We start from the raw sequence: 18,530 nt of genomic DNA on the forward strand, positions 1-18,530 counted from the left end.
TATCTTGATCAGACCAATCATAGAGGGTATAAACAAACCGCCAGACCATTAAAGCTTGGCGGAACAAATTAGGTAGTTTAACAGTTTATAGCCCTGAGAGCAGAATTTGAAGAGGAGAATATAAAATACCCATTCCACCCTCTCCAGTAAAAAAACTCTCCATTGTCAAATCTATGAATGATACTTATGTTATCCCCAATGCAGAGGCAACATTGTACGTGTATGTATATAAGCGGTTTCAAACTCGTGACCCTCCAGCTGTTGTGGAACTACACGTCCCAGCATGGTCTGCCAGATTTTATATAATAGATCGCAAAAACTGTAGCAGGGCATATTGGGACATGTTGTTCCACAACAGCTGGAGGGCCATGAATTTGACAACACTGATTTATATGTATCGTGTTCATTCTAGCACCTGCTATCTTTGAAAACGCATACAGTTCCTGTTCCCTGCCTGGGGTGTCGCTGTCTGCTGTGGTGTTTCTAGCACAGGTCTGGTTTGCATATCATTGCTGATATACAGACCACACTGTGCTAGAAGCACTACAGCAGACAGTGCACCCCAGGTAGGGTAGTGGAACTGCTTGGGTTTTTAAAGATGGCAGGTGCTAGAATGAACACTATATGTATGTATGTATGTATGTATGTATGTATGTATGTATGTATGATATCCCTTATCCAAAATGCTCGGGAGCAAAAGCATTTTGGATAACGGATTATTCCGTATTTTGGAATTGTTGGTACTTGCTTCCTAGCACGGCACCCATCGCTTCGCAGACCATAAGGCATACGATGGTATGCGATGCAATGCGATGTTAGCCGATGTTATACAATTTTAAATTGTATACCATCGCATTGTATGCCCTATACAATGGTATACGATTTAAAATTGTATAAGCACCCTAATGGGTGTTTTCAATGTTAAATGTGCCCCCTTATAAGATAATTTAACATTAATGGGTGCTTAGTATGTTAAAAGCACCCCCAACGCCACCCCCACTATCAACGCCAACCCGAAGCGTGGCGAGCGCAGCGGTACGCGTCCTCCGACCTTTTCATACCCCCACTATTCACGTCGGCGTGGAGTTGATTTTATATAGTGCAGCGAGCCACCAAGCCCTAAGCGTGGCGAGGGGACGCGTATTACTTTTCATGTATTCCACGTCCGCTCGCCACGCTTCGGGCTTGCTGCGCTCGCCACACTTTATAAAATCAACTCCACGCCGATGTGGATAGTGGGGGTATGAAAAGGTCGGAGGACGCGTACCGCCGCCACTCGCGGGCTCACTGCTCTGGCCAAGATTCAGGTTGGCGTTGATTTAGCCAGATCTGTCACTCATCCCCTGTGTGAATGACGTTCCCGCCCAGCGTTAAACACAAACCCGCCCCCCCCTAGGGAAAAGACCAGTGTTCTACACACCACCACCCCCTTGACATCACTTCCCCCGCCCAGCCAGGGCTACAGTACACGCCCACCATCCACCATTATTCCACAGCCACCAGGTGACCCCCGCGCACGATTGACTGCACCCCCCGTGTGTATGGGCCTTTAGTTACATATGTTACTACTGTATATTTTTTTTATTATTCTGCATGTGCGCTGTCTTATTGGTTATGGTATAAGTCATAGACAGACTCATCATAGACCGTCATATGGTTGACCACTAATCTGTCTATGACCAGTCCAGATACCGTCTTATTTTGCTCAATGTGAAACTATTGCAGGGGTCCTCAAACTATTTGGCTCTGGGACCCCATCAGACAATAAAAATAGTTGCAGAACCCCAGCAAGTTACTGTAGAATGGTTGCCACACATGCGTAGTCAGCAGACAGCACATGCATGGCAGCATTGTGGAGGCACAAAATGATGTGATGAGTCTAAAATAACAGACAACTCAACAGACTCCTTGAATCACTGACTGAGATTATAAAAGTCATCAGCCTGATGGTCAGCAACATGGAGTTGTGACCTCATGCTGAGAAGGTCAGAACCCACTTTGGGGTCAGGACCCACAGTTTGAGAACCGCTGACCTATTGTATGGATTGTCACTCATTATAACAATCCTGATCGTTCGGTTTCCATTCTTCATTTTGATTTGTGTTTGTTTTGAAAAACTCAATAAAAAAAATAAATAGACCTAAGATTTTCGGATATGGAAGGCTTAACCTGAGCAGTGTCTTGGTTTATTTAACCTTCATGTACTGTTAATTTTATTTTGTGTTTATTCTGCTAACAAAAGATCATCTAAATGTATTTTTCATTTCTGGAATATTTACCATAACTGTACCAGTGATTAGAAGAAAGTTTAATTTAATGTGACATGTTTTCAACAGAGACCCAGCATACTTTGATGAGAACTGGTTAAACAGGATCAAAACAGATGTGGGAGATAATTGGAGGCTGAAGGTATGTTTAAGTTCTATTTTACCTGTCTATTCAATATTTAGCCTTTTTGGATTCATTAGTTGCATATGCAGTGGTTGCCAACCTTAATTGGGGTGTGAGCTACTCAAGAAAAATCCTTCTGAAGAGCTATTAATTTAAAAAAAGAAAAGAAAGTCTGGTAGTTTCTCTTTGCTCTGCAGACTTATCTGTCTGAATACCTCATCGCGCTGCGTAGAGCCGCACTGCCAGGACGGGAGAAGCCGGGCAGCGTCTGAGCACTCGTTTAGACGCTACTCAGCATTAGACTGTGCATGTGGTGTGTACATGGTAAAAACCCAATTCGTTTCGTCAGACATGACTTCATCTAGGGTAATAGTACAGAACCATTTGATTGGTAAACAACAATTTATAGTCAGAGGATTTCCTCTATGGAATGGGTCAAACTAGATCAAACTAGCTGGTGTAGGAGTTCTTATTAGTAATTATTATGATCCGATTAGAAATGTATCAATATACTGAAGAATATAGAACTGAGGTAGATCAAGAGTCCTCTGCAACCTTTGCTTCTACAGAAGCTCGACACACAGTGTTTAATAGGCAGCAGTGCTCACATCTAGGCTCCCTGTCCATGTTTTGTTGCCCACAATAAAACACAATAGTTTATAATCTTATTTTTACACAAAACATCATCCCGGTGCCCACCGCCCTGTGGGCACCAGGGGCAGCCCCGGGCTTCAGCCCGGGCTGGGGTTATTATGGAGGGGAAGACCCCTTTTTTGGGAGGGGAGGGGGAACTCGCCACTCAGCCAGGGTCCAAGCCCAGGCTTGATCAGTCAGGGGATTTAATGCTTTGGCCCGGGGAACTTTGGGCTTGGTGCTAGTTGTCAAAATATGGGGGACATCTATTTGTTTTGTCCCCTGTATTTTGGGAACCAGCAGTGGCCCATGAGCTTGGTAATGTTTTTAGAAATACGTGAGTATCCCATTTTTTTGTCCCCCTGAATTTCTAAAACCAGGACCGGTTCACAGAGCCTGGGGCTGGGATAGCCATGGGGGGGACCCCCCGCTGGTTTTCTATTTATTTATTTATTTATTTATTTGTTTATTTTACTCTGAGAAACCTGCATGGATCTGTCTCTGATCCATGCAGGCTTTAGTCAAATGCAAATGAAAATGATGTTCTATTTGACATTCTTATTTATTGGTGAATTCAAATTCACCAGTACAAATTATAGTAAATTTGTAAATACCATTGAAATGAATGGGGATTTAGAGACGTATTCTATCGATAGGTGTATTAAGTCGTGTTTTTTAGAAATTCTAAAAAATAGAATTTGTATACATTATTCGATGTGTGAAAAACGTATGTATTTCACATCTAATGGGTACGTATACGACCATTCGATCTTAGTAAATTTCCCCCTTAGTTTCTTTTATTGTCATGTTTTGTTGGTTATATAATGCATTGTAGGCTTCAAGTATTACGTATGACCTACAGAGCGAGATTCACCCTCCCTAGCAGTAATCTTTTACTTGGCTACTTGCAAGCAAGAGGTTTAACACAAGGTTTATGTTTAAATCTTAGCAGAGGTCCTTTCCCTTATTTCTTAGTTTAGGCATCACAACTTGTTTAAAGGATGTACATAGATTAATTATTTTATATTATTTCAAAGCCATAGCATTATTTTGGTTAATTTCAGTGGAAATATTAGTCTTCATTTAGACACCATTTTAGTACAGCTCTTATTTGTGTTCTCTTACATATGCTACACTAAAAATAAAAATATCATGTCTGTGTTTTCTTTTAGACTAGTAATCTAAAGAAGATTTTGAAAGGCATTTTGGACTACAATCATGAGGTATATAACAAATTATAAATCCTGAATGTTATGCTGTGACATATCGGGGAAGAACAGTCCTTGCTGCTACAGGCAAATATGTAAAATATGTAATACTTTCTATGTATTCACAACTACTTTTAACATTTCTTTCTGTTGAATTATTTATTTAATTATTAATAATTATTTCTGCTCAGTATTCACTTCTGAATGAGATGGGAAGGGGCCACAGTTAATTAGCAAGTATATTCAGAAAAATGGGGGAGAAACAAGTACATTTACAGAGGGAAAAGTCCTAACTGAACTCTCAAAACTGAAAGTGGAAAAATCAATGGAGCCAGATGGGATGCATCCAATGATGGGAGCTTTTAAAACCATTAACAGAATGATTCAACCAGTCTTTAGCTACTGGAGTAATCCTAGAAAACTGGAAAATAGTGAATGTTATCACACTACACAAAAGTGGAAGCAAAGAAGAGGTAAGCAACTTCCGACCAGTGAGCCTTACATCAGTAGTAGGGTCGTTGATGGAAACACTCTTAAAACAAAGAGTGGTACAGTATCTCAAAGCTTGCAACTTACAGGATCCTAAACAGCATGGGTTTACTGGGGGGAGATCATGTCAAACAAATCTTATTGACTTTTTTTTGACTGGGTGACTAAAGTAATAGATCAAGGTGGGGCTGTAGATGTAGCTTATCTAGACTTTAGTAAGGCTTTTGACACTGTCCCACATTGCAGACTGTTAAATAAACTTGAAAGCTTGGAATTGGATTCTAAGATGGTTGAATGGATAAGATCTTGTTTGCAGGAAAGAAAAGTTCTAGTAAACTCTAGTCCAGACAGGACTATAGAGTTCTAGTTAATGGAGTGAAGTCAGATGAGGGAAAGGTTACCAGTGGAGTACCCCGGGATCTGTACTTGGACCAGTGCTTTTTAATATCTTTATTGGAGACATTGCAAATGGAATTAAGGGTAAAATATGCCTTTTTGCAGATGACACAACAATATGCAACAGGGTAGACACACCAGGGGAAGTAATATAAATGATTGATGATCTAGGTAGATTAGAGGAATAGTCAAGAGTATGGCAACTACAGTTTAATGCCAAATAATGCAAAATCATGCACTTGGGTCTCAAAAATGCAAAGACTAAATATAGTATAAATGGCACTATAATGGAAACTACTGAGGAGAGGGCTCTAGGTGTCACTATTTCAGGTGACTCAAAGGCAGGTAGGCAATGTAACAAAGCAATGAAGAAGGCAAGTCAGATGCTTGGTTGCATAGGGAGAGGTATCAGCAGTGGAAAGAAGTAATAATGCCACTGTATAGGTCATGGGTACAACCTAATCTAGAGGCCATATCTCCAGAAAGATTTAAATACATTAGAGACTGTAAATAGAAGGGCACCTAAAATGGTGCATGGCCTACATCACAAAACTTAACCGGAAAGACAAAAAGATCTTGTATATGTATAGTTTAGAGCAGAGAAGGGAAAGGGGGGACATAATAGAAACTTTCAAATATATCAAGGGTTTTAACAAGGTACAGGTGGGAGACATTCTTCATAGGAAAATTTGCAATATGAGGCTATGCACTGAAACAAGAGGGAGGAAGATTCAGGGGAAAATTGAGGAAAAATTACTTCACAGAATGGGTAGTGGATAAGTGGAATAGCCTCCCATCAGAGGTGGTAGAGGCAAATACAGTAGTACAATTTAAACATGCTTGGAATAGGCATATTGATATCCTTACAAAGAAATGATCAAATATGGTTTGAGGTAACAAGTTTAAAGCGCTGTACGCATGCATCGATTTTTCCAGATTTTCTATTCGATTTTGCTTATAGAAGCAAAATCAAATCGAATCCTAAACTAAATTGAATGCTTTGTGTCAATTTCGATCTACATTCGATTAGATGCACGCTCCAGTTTTCACAAATTCGAACAGAAAAATCTACTGTGCAGCCAAGGAAACATTCTATTCGATTTAGTATATCGAATGTGTACAATGTACCATAAATGTATATCGAATTCGATATCTATTGCTAAAGTACAGATCTAATGCCAAATCGAATGGAAATATCTAATGCCAGATCTAATAGAAAATAGAATCTAACATCGAATCAAAAGCAAATTGTGTCAAAAGCGATGTGTGTGTGTGTACAGGGCTTTAGAAGGGGCCGATTTAGATGGGTCAAGTGGTGCAATTTCTATGTTTACTGGATTGAAATACGAATAAGTTTCATTGTTCTATTTATAAATGCTTTCATTTATTCTAATAATGATTTGATATACACTATTTTCAGATTTTGGGCCATCAGATAAATGATTTTACACTTCCAGATGTTAATTTGGTTGGAGAACACTCTGATGCGTCAGAACTTGGACGGATGCTGCAGCTTATATTAGGCTGTGCTGTAAAATGTGAACAAAAACAAGGTAATCCACTTTTCTCATGCATGTGCCACCCCAAAGCATCTTCTGCATCAGTGGTTGCCCACCATTTTTCACCAGTGCACCCCCGTGATAGCCCATTTGTGCTATTTTGCTGAGCAAAAGTTTTTAGTAATGAATATAATTATTATTGGATAGAATGTTTAAGGACCACTATGTATAAAAGCAACACATTTGCAGTAAACAAACTTTATAATATATATATAAATAAATTGAATTAAATTTTAATGATTATGAATTCTGCATATACATTTTTCGCATATGACAATTTAAGAAAAATAGTTTGACACCACTATCAATATGCTTTCTTAAGCAGCCCATACACGCTGCTCTGTGGGCGTGCTGTACTAGCACGGATCACATTGCATGTGCATCCGTTGTGCATGCAATGCGATGCAATGTGATGAAACCTAAGTACAAAAAGTATGTGTTTGCACATACTTGCATGCACAACGGATGCACATGCAATGCAATGCAATGTGATCCGTGCTAGTACAGCACGCCCACAAAGCAGCGTGTATGGGCTGCTTTAATGCTGCCCATACACGCTGTGATCCCAGCGGTACGATGTGTGCTTTGAGGTGCGCGCTCCCGCGGCACCTCATCGCACAGTACAAAAAGTATGTGCTGCACATACTTTTTGTACTTGCTTTTCACCAGATTGAATATCCCCCATAGTCAAATTGTTTAAATCATTTAAATCAAACAGATTCAACTAAAGAACCTTGTCTGAATGACAGTTTTTGTCCACTTCCAGATTTTGGGAGCAAATGACTGAATTACAAATTACATTTGCTCCCATGCAGTAAAAGATTTTTATTGCATCCAACCAACTAGATGGATGGTTGGAGGAAAGTTGGTTTGATGTATGGCCAGCATTATAACGGTAATCCATGTTGGTTTTACAGAATCCAATGTCATAAAAGTTTATTATAGCATAATTATTCGACAGGTAAGAAACCTATATGTCTCTGGCAATAACAAATCTAGTACAGCAAGCATTGCTTACTTTTACTTAAGTAGTATCTGTAATATCAAAAAATTGAAATATAAAAAAGTTTCCTACTTTATATCAGTTAAAATATAAGGGGGCATTTAATTCAGTCTGATGTCTAGATGGAAAAAAACGACTTTACTGTTTTATTCGGACAGTTTTTAGTCACGTTTAACCAATGCAGTTTAATTTTTTTTTATTCGAAACAGTCAGAAATGCCCCCAATAATTTGCCTGTCTGCGTATTTTTCGACAGTGACAGATTTTTTTATTATCAAAAAATTTGGCACGGAATTGAAAACCCACGGAAATATAATGAAATAAAGAAGTCAAAGACCTAAACTCTGTCTGGGGCAGTTCATAGGGAGCGAGCCATTGTCCTCTCTTGTAACTTTTCCCTTTCATTGCATTAACACATCCGCCTCTCCGCAAGCCTGTAGCAAAACATTCCCAACCTCCCCCATATTAATGCATTCATTCAATTGCACTTACCTGTCCTCCATGTTAGTTACTAAACTCACAAGTGGTACAGGCACAGTACATCTGCAAATTTGAATGAATCTAACTGATGAATGGTTGGGTCTAATTGAGAGTTCCCACCTTACAGACATTTAAAATCTCTGGCACCATTCTAGTATGTGACCTACTTGCAAGCATCATTGAGGGTATGTGTCACTATTATAAACCATCTATATGGACAAAACAATACTATTACCAACACTTCAGAGTATATACACGCACAACATACACAAGTTGTTTTTGTTAGTATTTACACTGATAAATTAAGAGTGCAATGGATTTCTGTTCTGGTGTCCTTGGTGCATTTCCTTGGTGTGCATTTTATTACTTCGTAAAAGCTACTATGGAATCCATAACCTTGTAGAAAATAATACTACTTTTTCCAGTAAAAGACACATCTGCTCAGGAATTGTAATCGGTCACTCCTGTGGTGTCAACTCCATGTGTAAATATGTGCAGGTATTGGGGGTTATTCGGACCTGATTGCACAGCTTCTACTTTGAAGAACCCTGCGATCAGATATATGCCACCCATCCAGAGTGAAATCCCACCCTCTGCAAGGCTGAGATAATGCTGATAAAGTGTTTGCAGCCCTGTGATGAGCTGCTAATCCATTTACCATCAAATGATTTTTCTTTTTAGTGTATCCAGTCTGCTGTAGCCCAGGACTTACTCTGAGGCTGTAATAGAAACAGACGGTTTGGAGCTGGAGCTTAAGTGAAACGACTCCACTCCAAATGCCTTTCTGTCAAAAAAATCATGATCAAAAAAGTAACAGGATTTTATCAGAGGAAGGCCTCGCGCATGTGTACTATGAGCCATACGCATGCGCATTCCATTGACTATTGCCCAGCTTGTGAATTTGCAGTCATGCGATCAGGTCTGAATAACCCCCATTGTCAAGAGGTCCAGTTGTTGTTGTTCAGACCAAACATCAGAATAGCTAAAGGCCTCCATACATCTATACCTCATTTCCCTGACCGTAACCGCTAATCGGCAGGCATTGGTATGTTTGGAAATTGTGGAAATTCTTCATTTTAATCATTCCCGATTTACTGATGTTGAATGTTCAAAAAATCTTGATTCCTAACTGAAAACATTATAATATTCCAAATTGCCTAAACTGTCAGTCAGAGAATCTGGGCATTGTGGCAGTATGTCGCTGATGTCCTCAAGACATGAGAAGATTAACTTTGGCCATATAATGATTAGGTCAGTGTTTTGTTTATCTCAAAAACTGCTGCTCCAATATGATTTTTCTGCAAACAGTATCAAGTTTACAGAGATCAATGCACACTGGAATAAAACAATGTTTGTGGTAGTTCTGTGAACTGCTAGTAAGATATGACATATCTACTTTATAGAAGAAAGCAATTGAAATCTGTGCTTGTTAGGACTGCAATATTCAGACCTATATATTACAATTGTATATTTCTAGAATATATCCAAACGATCATGATGATGGAAGAGTCTGTACAGCATATGGTGATGACAGCTATTCAGGAGGTAAGATATATTGTTCTTTTAGTAATGGTAATTATCCATATCTGTCTTCTGCATTTTTTGTTTGTTTGATCTGTAAAGTAAACTAGCAAAATAAATACCCAGTTTATTTTCAAGTTATGTTTGACTAGTGTGTGAAAGTCTTCGGGCGAGATGTATTAATATACTTTGCCACCCTTCGCTTGACAGCCGCCGCGATGCTGCCGCATATGTTCTAACATATGCGGCTAGCATCGGGTTGCGGTGACGGAGACCCCCGCGATACCTGTGATGTGGTCTGCGGCGGTCTCAGTCACATCCCGGTGGCTGCCAGTGTCCCCCTGCGTCTCCTCCACCCCCCTGCAGCCGAATGTCCTGCCGGCTGTGACATGTTGGGGGAGGAGGAGATCAGGAGGACGGGAGGAGGGGGGGGCGGCGCGTGGACGTCGGGCGGCGATAGAAGCCCATAGGCTTCTATAGGATATCGCCACCCAGAGGGTGAGAATAGCTGATGGTAGACACGTCTGATTGGTGGTTTTAGACACACCCAATGAAATGTGCACCCCCTAATGAAATGTGCTGCGCACGCCTATGACTGTGTGTGATAAGTGCAGAGTGAATATGGGAGGAATCGATTTGAGGTATGCAGGAAGCCATGAACTGAGAGTTAGATAATCGAAGCAACAAGGTTCTCAAGCAGCACAGTTCCTTGTTAAATTAGGCCTCCTTTCCAGCTAAATTTCAGGTTAAGTTCAGCGGAAAAGAGAGATAGGAACAGCGCTGTACTGAATATATATAAATTTAATAAAAAATTGCAATTTTACATATTATAACAATCAATAATAGACATACAAGACTTACATACATACAACACAGAACTCCCCCTTATATAACTGGTGCTGGTTAGGTTTTGACAAATGCAATTGCGGAAGCTTTTGCTCATATATAGAGCCAGTTAGTAGCTTTTACTCATATATAGAGCCAGTTAGTATTTTAGTACTGAGTTCAGTCCCCACATAAATATGCACATTTTAAAGTGGTATACTTATTTTTGTAATCCTGGGGTAAAGTACGGCTTGCAGATAATGGCGATTTTCTCCGACCTTCAATGATAGGTCATATCCGAGATTGATAATCAGCCCGATGTTATTGGCAGCCTCAGTGTCCCCTCTCAACGCGTTTCTCCGCCTCACAGACCTCTCAGCGGCTTCCTCAGGAGAAGTATGAAACAGAATATCCAATCAGCGCTCAGTATCATTTTGTGTTGCTTTGTAAGTTCAGCGGAAACAGGACTGACCTAGGTCAAAGTGCAGCGAAAATGACTGAAGCAGAGTCCGACCCGGGTTGGAACAGTGATCAAAAAGCCGGATCAAACTCTGCTTCAGGGCCATTTTCACTGCACTTTAACCTAGGTCAGCCCGGTTTCCATTGAACCCAGGAAAGCCTTGTATAAGTCTATTAAAAATGTACCTTTTTCAAGCTCATAAAGGTGAGGTTTCAAAAGGGGTAGGGAATAAAAGGGATGGATGAGTCTGCATTGTTCACAGCATTGCAGCAATTATGGCTGATGGACTACCTGTGTGTAGCCTAGAGTTGCAGTGTCTTCAGTTTTCTGCTGTTTAATACAGCTACAGATAGCTTAATGCAGCTTCTCACTCTGTGCTGCCTGCTGCGTTTCTCCCAAGGATGACATCATCTCAGTGTGCCCTAGAATATGCCTCCAATCCGTGTCTTTTAGCACTACATGGGTTAAAACACATGAGTAACATCCAATAAACTGCACCCTTACCTGGATCTTTCCCCAGGTTTGAATCTGGTAGCTACTTGACCCATGGGTTCTTTTTTTTTTTTCTTATTAAGACTACCAAAAGACCGTTTTTTCAAATTAGTAGAACCACCAGTAATACATTTACTTAATCTTGTTTAACCTATTGCGGTACGATGTCTAGTCAGACTCGTCGGGTCTGGTGCTATTCTCAGGTCCAATGTCGAGCTGAGGTTGACGCCGTAAAGCTCTGCGATTATATGCTATTCCGGTAAGCTGCTGCCATCTACTGTCACTTCTGTGTACTTCTTGTTCCAAAAGAAATGTGCCTGGTGGAAGAAGGAAAACTGAAATTGGACCACAAAGGGTTAAGATGTATTTTTTTCTGTATTGCATATGTGGCATAATATGGGCAAAAAGTATAATGCAAAAGTAAAAATAAAGTAAGCTTTCTAAATGATTGGATGAACACAAAATTGCAAATCTAAAAAAATGCAGAAACAATTCCATAAAGAAAAATAGACTGATTTTGATTTAGTAGCAAATCTGCTTATTACGCTGCTTGAATGATTTTACTATAATACCACCGGAACTCTCCCTCTGCCTGAGATTATTCGAAGGTTATAGAAGGAAGAGGATAGGCCCACTATAATAAAAAAAAAGAAAAAATCCCATCCTTGCATCAGGAATGTATTCAAATCAGACTGGGCCCTTAAGTCCTCCACATCCTGCCCGGTGCCAGCAAGTTGGTTCCATCTTCCCAGCAATATAGTCTGACAAAGCATACAATATAGCAATGACAGTGCTGGAGTCTTTGCTTTCACAGTTTGCCACCAGATGTTGCTGCGTAGGAGTTGGTTCCCAGTTGCCGAACTGGATGCATATAATTTAATACATTTTCATATTACTTTTATAAGGTTTGAGTTAAAAAAAAAAAAGTCTATTTTCAAGCGATCTGATTTGTTAACCACATTATCTTCTACAGTTGTTCTAAAATTCTCTTTGGTCTACTTGCAGCTGATGAGTAAAGAAACGCCAGTCTCTCTTGGAACAGATGCTTATGCTGAACTTGACCGGCAGGTAACCATCTAACTTTTATAAAAGCTTTCTACTGAAGGATGCAATTTTGTAAATACTTCACGCATTGCTATACAGTAGCTATTAAATGATTCATTATTACATTATATTAAACCAAATAGCTAAAGAAGACTACAGAAGAACTGAACGATGCATTGGCAGCAAAAGAAGAAATAGCCCAGCGATGCCATGAACTAGACATGCAGGTTAGTTTTTCAGTACGAGTAGCAGCTAAAAAGCCAAAATCCTATATTTAGTCACCAAAGTTATTTTTTTTTTTTTTTTTATGCTCCTTTATTATATTTACTCATATTGCCTCTTATGCTGGGCACACACTAGGATGACCAATCAGCCAGTAAATGTTCTTATATGGTACAGCTGAAACCATTGCCTTCAAGTAAAAACCAATGAACATGGTTAAAAATGTGCAATTGCTATGCAGAATCGGGAATATGCTAGTAAAGTCCATGTTAAACCTAGCAATATGCTGTGTTCTTGACAAGCTGAGCAAACCCAAAATAAGCAAGACCACTATTTTGTGCATGCATCAGTGCTAAATCCATTAATCAATCTTATTTTGCCCTCTATGCAAATAAAGGTATACTATATCCAAGAGGATCGAGATAAACTGAGATATGAATGTAATGAGCTAGAAGAAAGGGTAAAGTTACTACTGTGCACACCAGAGCATCAACATTTACTAACACCTTGTTGCTTTGGTTTGCCTATGCACTTGTGGTTTTTGTTCCTCACAACTACTAATTTCACTTTAGCATAAACTAAAATACATACATGTGTCCTCCTACATCTAGTCTCAATGTACCATGTACCTAGAGATGTGTGGCAATGAGTGAGTTGGCAGTGCTTGTCCCGCTCTACTAATGTTTTTTTCTGTGCCGCAAATGCATCTTATTCGCATATAAAACACAAGCAGACCTTGCTGATTAAAGTGCTGTTGCATTTGCACTGTAACGTAGTGTTAAATATTTAAAAAACACTAACTTAGCATTTTGTACACTGTAACATAGCTTTTCATATGTACATATGATACATCCGCAATCACAGACAAAGTTTGGGCATATATCATATCATTTTAATCGGAAAGGTCTGCTTGTGCATCAAATACTTAGTATTGCGAATAGGATGCATAAAAAAAAAATGCACAAAAAGACGATCAGCGCTACCAGGTCGCGCCATGCCTGAAGGACTGTTTAAACACGCACGTGGGCTAGATGTATGCGGACACATCTTTATGGTTACCCAGAACCTATTTATGAACAGGGATAATAAGTAAGGTATGTGGTCTTTATGCAGTAGAATGGTATGTATACTACTTGTTTAGTACCAGACTGTGAAAATACTGTTGCCATAGGAAATCACTTTGGAATCATTGGCAGCATTGGAAACCAGTTGAGGGAACAAACGTTCATTTAATTATTTATTTCATTTCATTTTTTTTTAGCACAGCTAAACCATTTTAAAGGAGAAAATGGTGGCATGTTGAAGGACTGTAATATTACTTGCATGACCAATAATATGAATATTGTATATGACAAGGGCTTTGTTTGGACTTGTCCCCCTCCCCAAACATTTGAAAGGTACCAGCCAATGCTGTGGGTCTGCACTACCTCTGTACTAGAACCTGCCGAGGTTCTTACAGCAGGCCCATCCTGCAACAGGCATGCTATTCTGTGGGTTCTCTCCTCCAATGTACTCAGGTTGCCTGGACCCTGCTACACCTTTTGTGACTCCCATTAGATCCCCTAAAGCCCTTTTAACATCATTAATTAGCCCCACATGACAGAGATGAGGTTACTTGAAAACATGTTGAAACCAAGCTGCTATACCTGCAGCAATGATGAACTAGGTGATCAATGTTTATTACACAGGAAATGGATTTTAGTGCCACAGAAAGCAGCAATGCCTCCACAGTGCAGAAAGTTTGAACGTTTCTACTACCGCTATGTATACCATTGACAAACACCACATAGGTGCCCAAATATCCTACTACCCTCAGTGTGTTTAGAGCAGTGGTTCTTAACCTCAGTCCTCAGGTCCCCCTAACAGTGCATGTTTTCCACAGAATCAGTGGTGAAATAATTAGCTCCACCTGTGATCTTTTAAAATGTGTCACTGAGTAATGAGTGCACCTGTGCACCTGCCGGGTGACCTGGAAAATGTGCACTGTTGGGGGGTCCTGAGGACTGAGGTTGAGAAACCCTGGTTTAGAGCGTGTGGTGCATTCTGCACAAGATGCACTACAATGCCCAGCTAACTGTTTAACCCCTGCATCAGGTAGGTGGTGTGGCTTCTTACTGTAGCTGCACCTGAGGGGATGGCCTTTAGCTATTTAGGGGCTCTGAAACTATATATTTGCACCCCCCTCCCAAATTTAAAAAGGTTCTGATGTTGCTGAAGGTTAACTTGCATTGTTTTGTATTTAGTAACACAATCACTGATATGTATTGATGGTCAGACCGGTGACGATACCTAAATTACAATTCCTTATATAAGCTATACAAGGAGGTGTGCACCTTTTTAATTGTGGATGACCTTTTGTTTGTTTGTATCGAAAAAAAATTCAGTTGAAGCATAACTATACAGTAACAAAAGTCTTATTGCATCATTATTGACCAAACACCTGTGCCACTGACTTGACTGCTGTGTGTGGTTGGCATGTACCATGCATTGTACGGGACAAGAGTTCTTCCTCTCTGCGTTAGTATTTAGACTCTCTGTCTGTATTTAAGGTTGCAGGCCTCCAAGAAGAGAAGAGTAGTTTGCTGGCAGAGAACCAGGTTCTAATGGAACGCATGAACCAGTCCGATTCTCTGGAAGATCCCAACAGCCCTGCAGGAAGAAGACACCTACAGTTGCAAACACAACTAGAACAGCTGCAAGAAGAAACATTTAGGTATGATGTGCTTAGTGGGTCTTTATGTTATGTAATAATTTATTTTATATAGCCATTTACAACTTACAGCTTGAATCACCTATATGAAAAAATGGTACTTGTGTAGTTTCATGGCGGCAGTTACGTAGTCAGCGTAGCATCCCTGTCAGAATCAGGGTAGTGTTCCCACGGACAGCATAGTCAGCGTCCCTGTCAGAATCCCTCAAGGGGACATGGGCAGGGTTGCCGTACCCTGCCGCAAGAATTATAGATGGAGCGCCTCTGTGCCTGCGCCTGCATGATCCAGCGTCCGCCAGCGCAGGGGATCTGGCGGTTACCGGCGCTGTGTGAGGCGCTCTGTAGGCTTGCCAGGGACAGAGCTGCAGCTCGCGTGGACAGTACGGTGACTATGCTGCCTGATAGTACGTGACTAGGGCTGCCGCAGGAACACTACGCTAGGCAGCCGTTGGGCTATGCTGGCAACATAGCTAAGGCTGCCGCCGTGAAACTACACAAGTACCGAAATAAGCTAAAGAAGTAGAATAAAAATATCGTAACTATCCTACGAGAGGGTTCCCAGAAGAAACTGCATTTATTCTTACATTTTAAAACTTCAGCCACCTTCAAAGTACTCTCCACTTGAATCAATACATTTGTCCAAAGATTTTTCCATTGCTCAAAACTTTTTATGGTACTCTTTACCTAGCACGGCGCCCATCGCGGGTACATTTATGTCTGGCCGCGACGCGACCGACGCGATGCCCGCGATTTCCCATTGAAACCCATGTTAAACATGGAAATCGCGTCGGTCGCGTCGCGGCCGGCCATAAATGTACCCGCGATGCCCGCGACGCGATGCTCCCGATTTGCCATAGGAATCAATGTTAAAAGGCCCGATGGACACGATTTTACTGTTAAATGCCTCAATGGACCCGATGTGGCCATAGGAAACAATGTTAAATGGGCCTTAGAGCCCAAATAGTTACCCTGAACTCTGAAATGGCCCCCCCAATTGTTTACGCCACCCCACGATCAACGTCAACCCGAAGCGTGGCGAGCGCAGCTGTACGCGAGGGGCGGCGGTACGCGTCCTCCGACCTTTTCATACCCCCACTATCCACGTCGGCGTGGAGTTGAGAATAAAATAGTGTGGCGAGCGCAGCGAGCCACCGAGCCCGAAGCGTGGCGAGCGTACGCGGATACCTTCACAGCTATACGCGTCCCCTCGCGGGCTTCACAGGTGTCCATGGCGACGCGGACACCTGTGAAGCCCGCGAAGGGACGCGTTTACCTGTGAAGGTATCCGCGTCCCCTCGCGGGGCTCGCCACGCTTCGGGCTCGGTGGCTCGCTGCACTCGCCACACTATTCTATACTCAACTCCACGCCGACGTGGATAGTGGGGGTATGAAAAGGTCGGAGGACGCGTACCGACGCGTTGACGTTGATCGTGGGGTGGCGTAAACAATTGGGGGGGCCATTTCAGAGTTCAGGGTAACTATTTGGGCTCTAAGGCCCATTTAACATTGTTTCCTATGGTAAAATCGGGTCCATTCAGCCATTTAACATGAAAATCGTGTCCATCGGGCCTTTTAACATTGATTCCTATGGCAAATCGTGGGCATCGCGTCGCGGCCATCGTGTGCACATTTATGGCCAGCCGCGACGCGACCGACGCGATGTCCATGTTTAACATGGTTTTCAATGGGGAAATCGTGGACATCGCGTCGGTCGCGTCGCGGCCGGGCATCTTTAGCCCGCATACGACGCGACCGACGCGATTTTTTACCTCACGATGCCCACGATCAAGATCGTGGGCGCCGTGCTAGGTAAAGAGTACCCTTTTTTTAAGCACCTTGTTGTTGATGCCTAGTAACTGTGTCATTTTTTTGTTTCACCTCTTCAATATCCACAAAACGTTTTCCTTTTTAAAGTCTCCTTTCACCCAAGGAACTTTTTTTTCAATTGTACGGACGGAAAGAGATCGGGTGAATACGGTGGGTGAGACAAAGGTGTCCTGTCATTTTTAGTTAAAAACATTCCGTGCATTGAGGGCAGGTACGTTGTCATGATGGAAGAACCAGTCACTTGTTTGCCAAAATTGTGACCTTTTTTTGCCTCAAATCGTGATGCAACTTTTTCAAAGCTTCCAAATAAAAAACTTTGGTTGACTGTTTGATCCTGGGGTACATATTCTGAGTGCACAATCCATCTTGCATCACAGAAACAGATATGCATTTTTTACGTTTAGCTGTTACAAAAATAGGTGAACAATTTAATAACTCACTACATTATATATGCATAGGAAAAAGTTTAATGTACAAAAGCCCTGCTGACAGTTATGGCATGTACACACGGTACAATTACGCATACAATTTTGATTTTATAGTTGACTATCGTTGAATATATATTTGACTATATTTTGACTAAAAACATTTTTTTTTTTTAAATGTGCGCTTCTGCACAGCACAATACGAAGCCAGATTGTCAACGCTGCATTAACTATATAGTACAGATCTATACTATATAGTCAAAATTGCTGCAGTGTCTTTTGGATCCCGATGCGATCTGATTCCATCCCGATCGAATAGTGTGGCCGTCGACCGCTTGTACACACCATTACTCTAAAGTTACACTTTTGGTTGAGCACTCTTTTGGGTTATTTAATAAATGATCTACATTTTACAAATTTCATAGGCTTGAAGCATCTAAAGATGATTACAGGATACGGTGTGAAGAGTTGGAGAAGGAGATCACAGATTTAAAACAACAGAATGAAGATTTAACCACACTGGCCGATGAAGCACAGTCCCTGAAAGATGAAATGGATGTTCTACGGTGGGTGACTATATTTCATCAGTTATGTTATTTGCATGTTGTTTTTGCAGTCCTTAAGTGATATAATAAATGGTTTTGTGAGGCCAAACATATGTCTTCCACATATAATAGTATATTTTAAAATAAATCGCAATATTAAATTGGCTATTTTGACTATATTACTGTAGTGCAGGCAGTGGCAGACTAGTGCATGCAGAGCCCACTGGGGGAATGCAGTGATAGGGGCACCTGCTTAGGGGTTTGGCGAGCCAACACAGAGGCTTGGCCGACCATTAGAGAG

At 41.1% G+C, this 18,530-nt stretch overlaps 1 protein-coding gene across 2 annotated transcripts in view; it reads left to right on the plus strand.

The window, feature by feature from the left end:
• The window catches only part of HOOK3 (hook microtubule tethering protein 3), an 87,775-nt gene that overhangs the window by 26,948 nt on the left and 42,297 nt on the right, over positions 1–18,530 (plus strand). For both annotated transcript variants that reach the window (XM_083180137.1, XM_083180134.1), the window contains exons 3-10: positions 2,337–2,409; positions 4,197–4,247; positions 6,538–6,670; positions 9,636–9,703; positions 12,462–12,524; positions 12,644–12,727; positions 15,272–15,435; positions 18,110–18,250. In XM_083180137.1, the coding sequence (XP_083036263.1) occupies positions 2,337–2,409; positions 4,197–4,247; positions 6,538–6,670; positions 9,636–9,703; positions 12,462–12,524; positions 12,644–12,727; positions 15,272–15,435; positions 18,110–18,250 (777 nt within the window). The remainder of the gene's footprint in view (positions 1–2,336; positions 2,410–4,196; positions 4,248–6,537; positions 6,671–9,635; positions 9,704–12,461; positions 12,525–12,643; positions 12,728–15,271; positions 15,436–18,109; positions 18,251–18,530) is intronic.

The sequence above is a fragment of the Crinia signifera genome, chromosome 1, assembly GCF_055691185.1.
Source record: "Crinia signifera chromosome 1, ASM5569118v1, whole genome shotgun sequence".
NCBI lineage: Eukaryota > Metazoa > Chordata > Amphibia > Anura > Myobatrachidae > Crinia > Crinia signifera.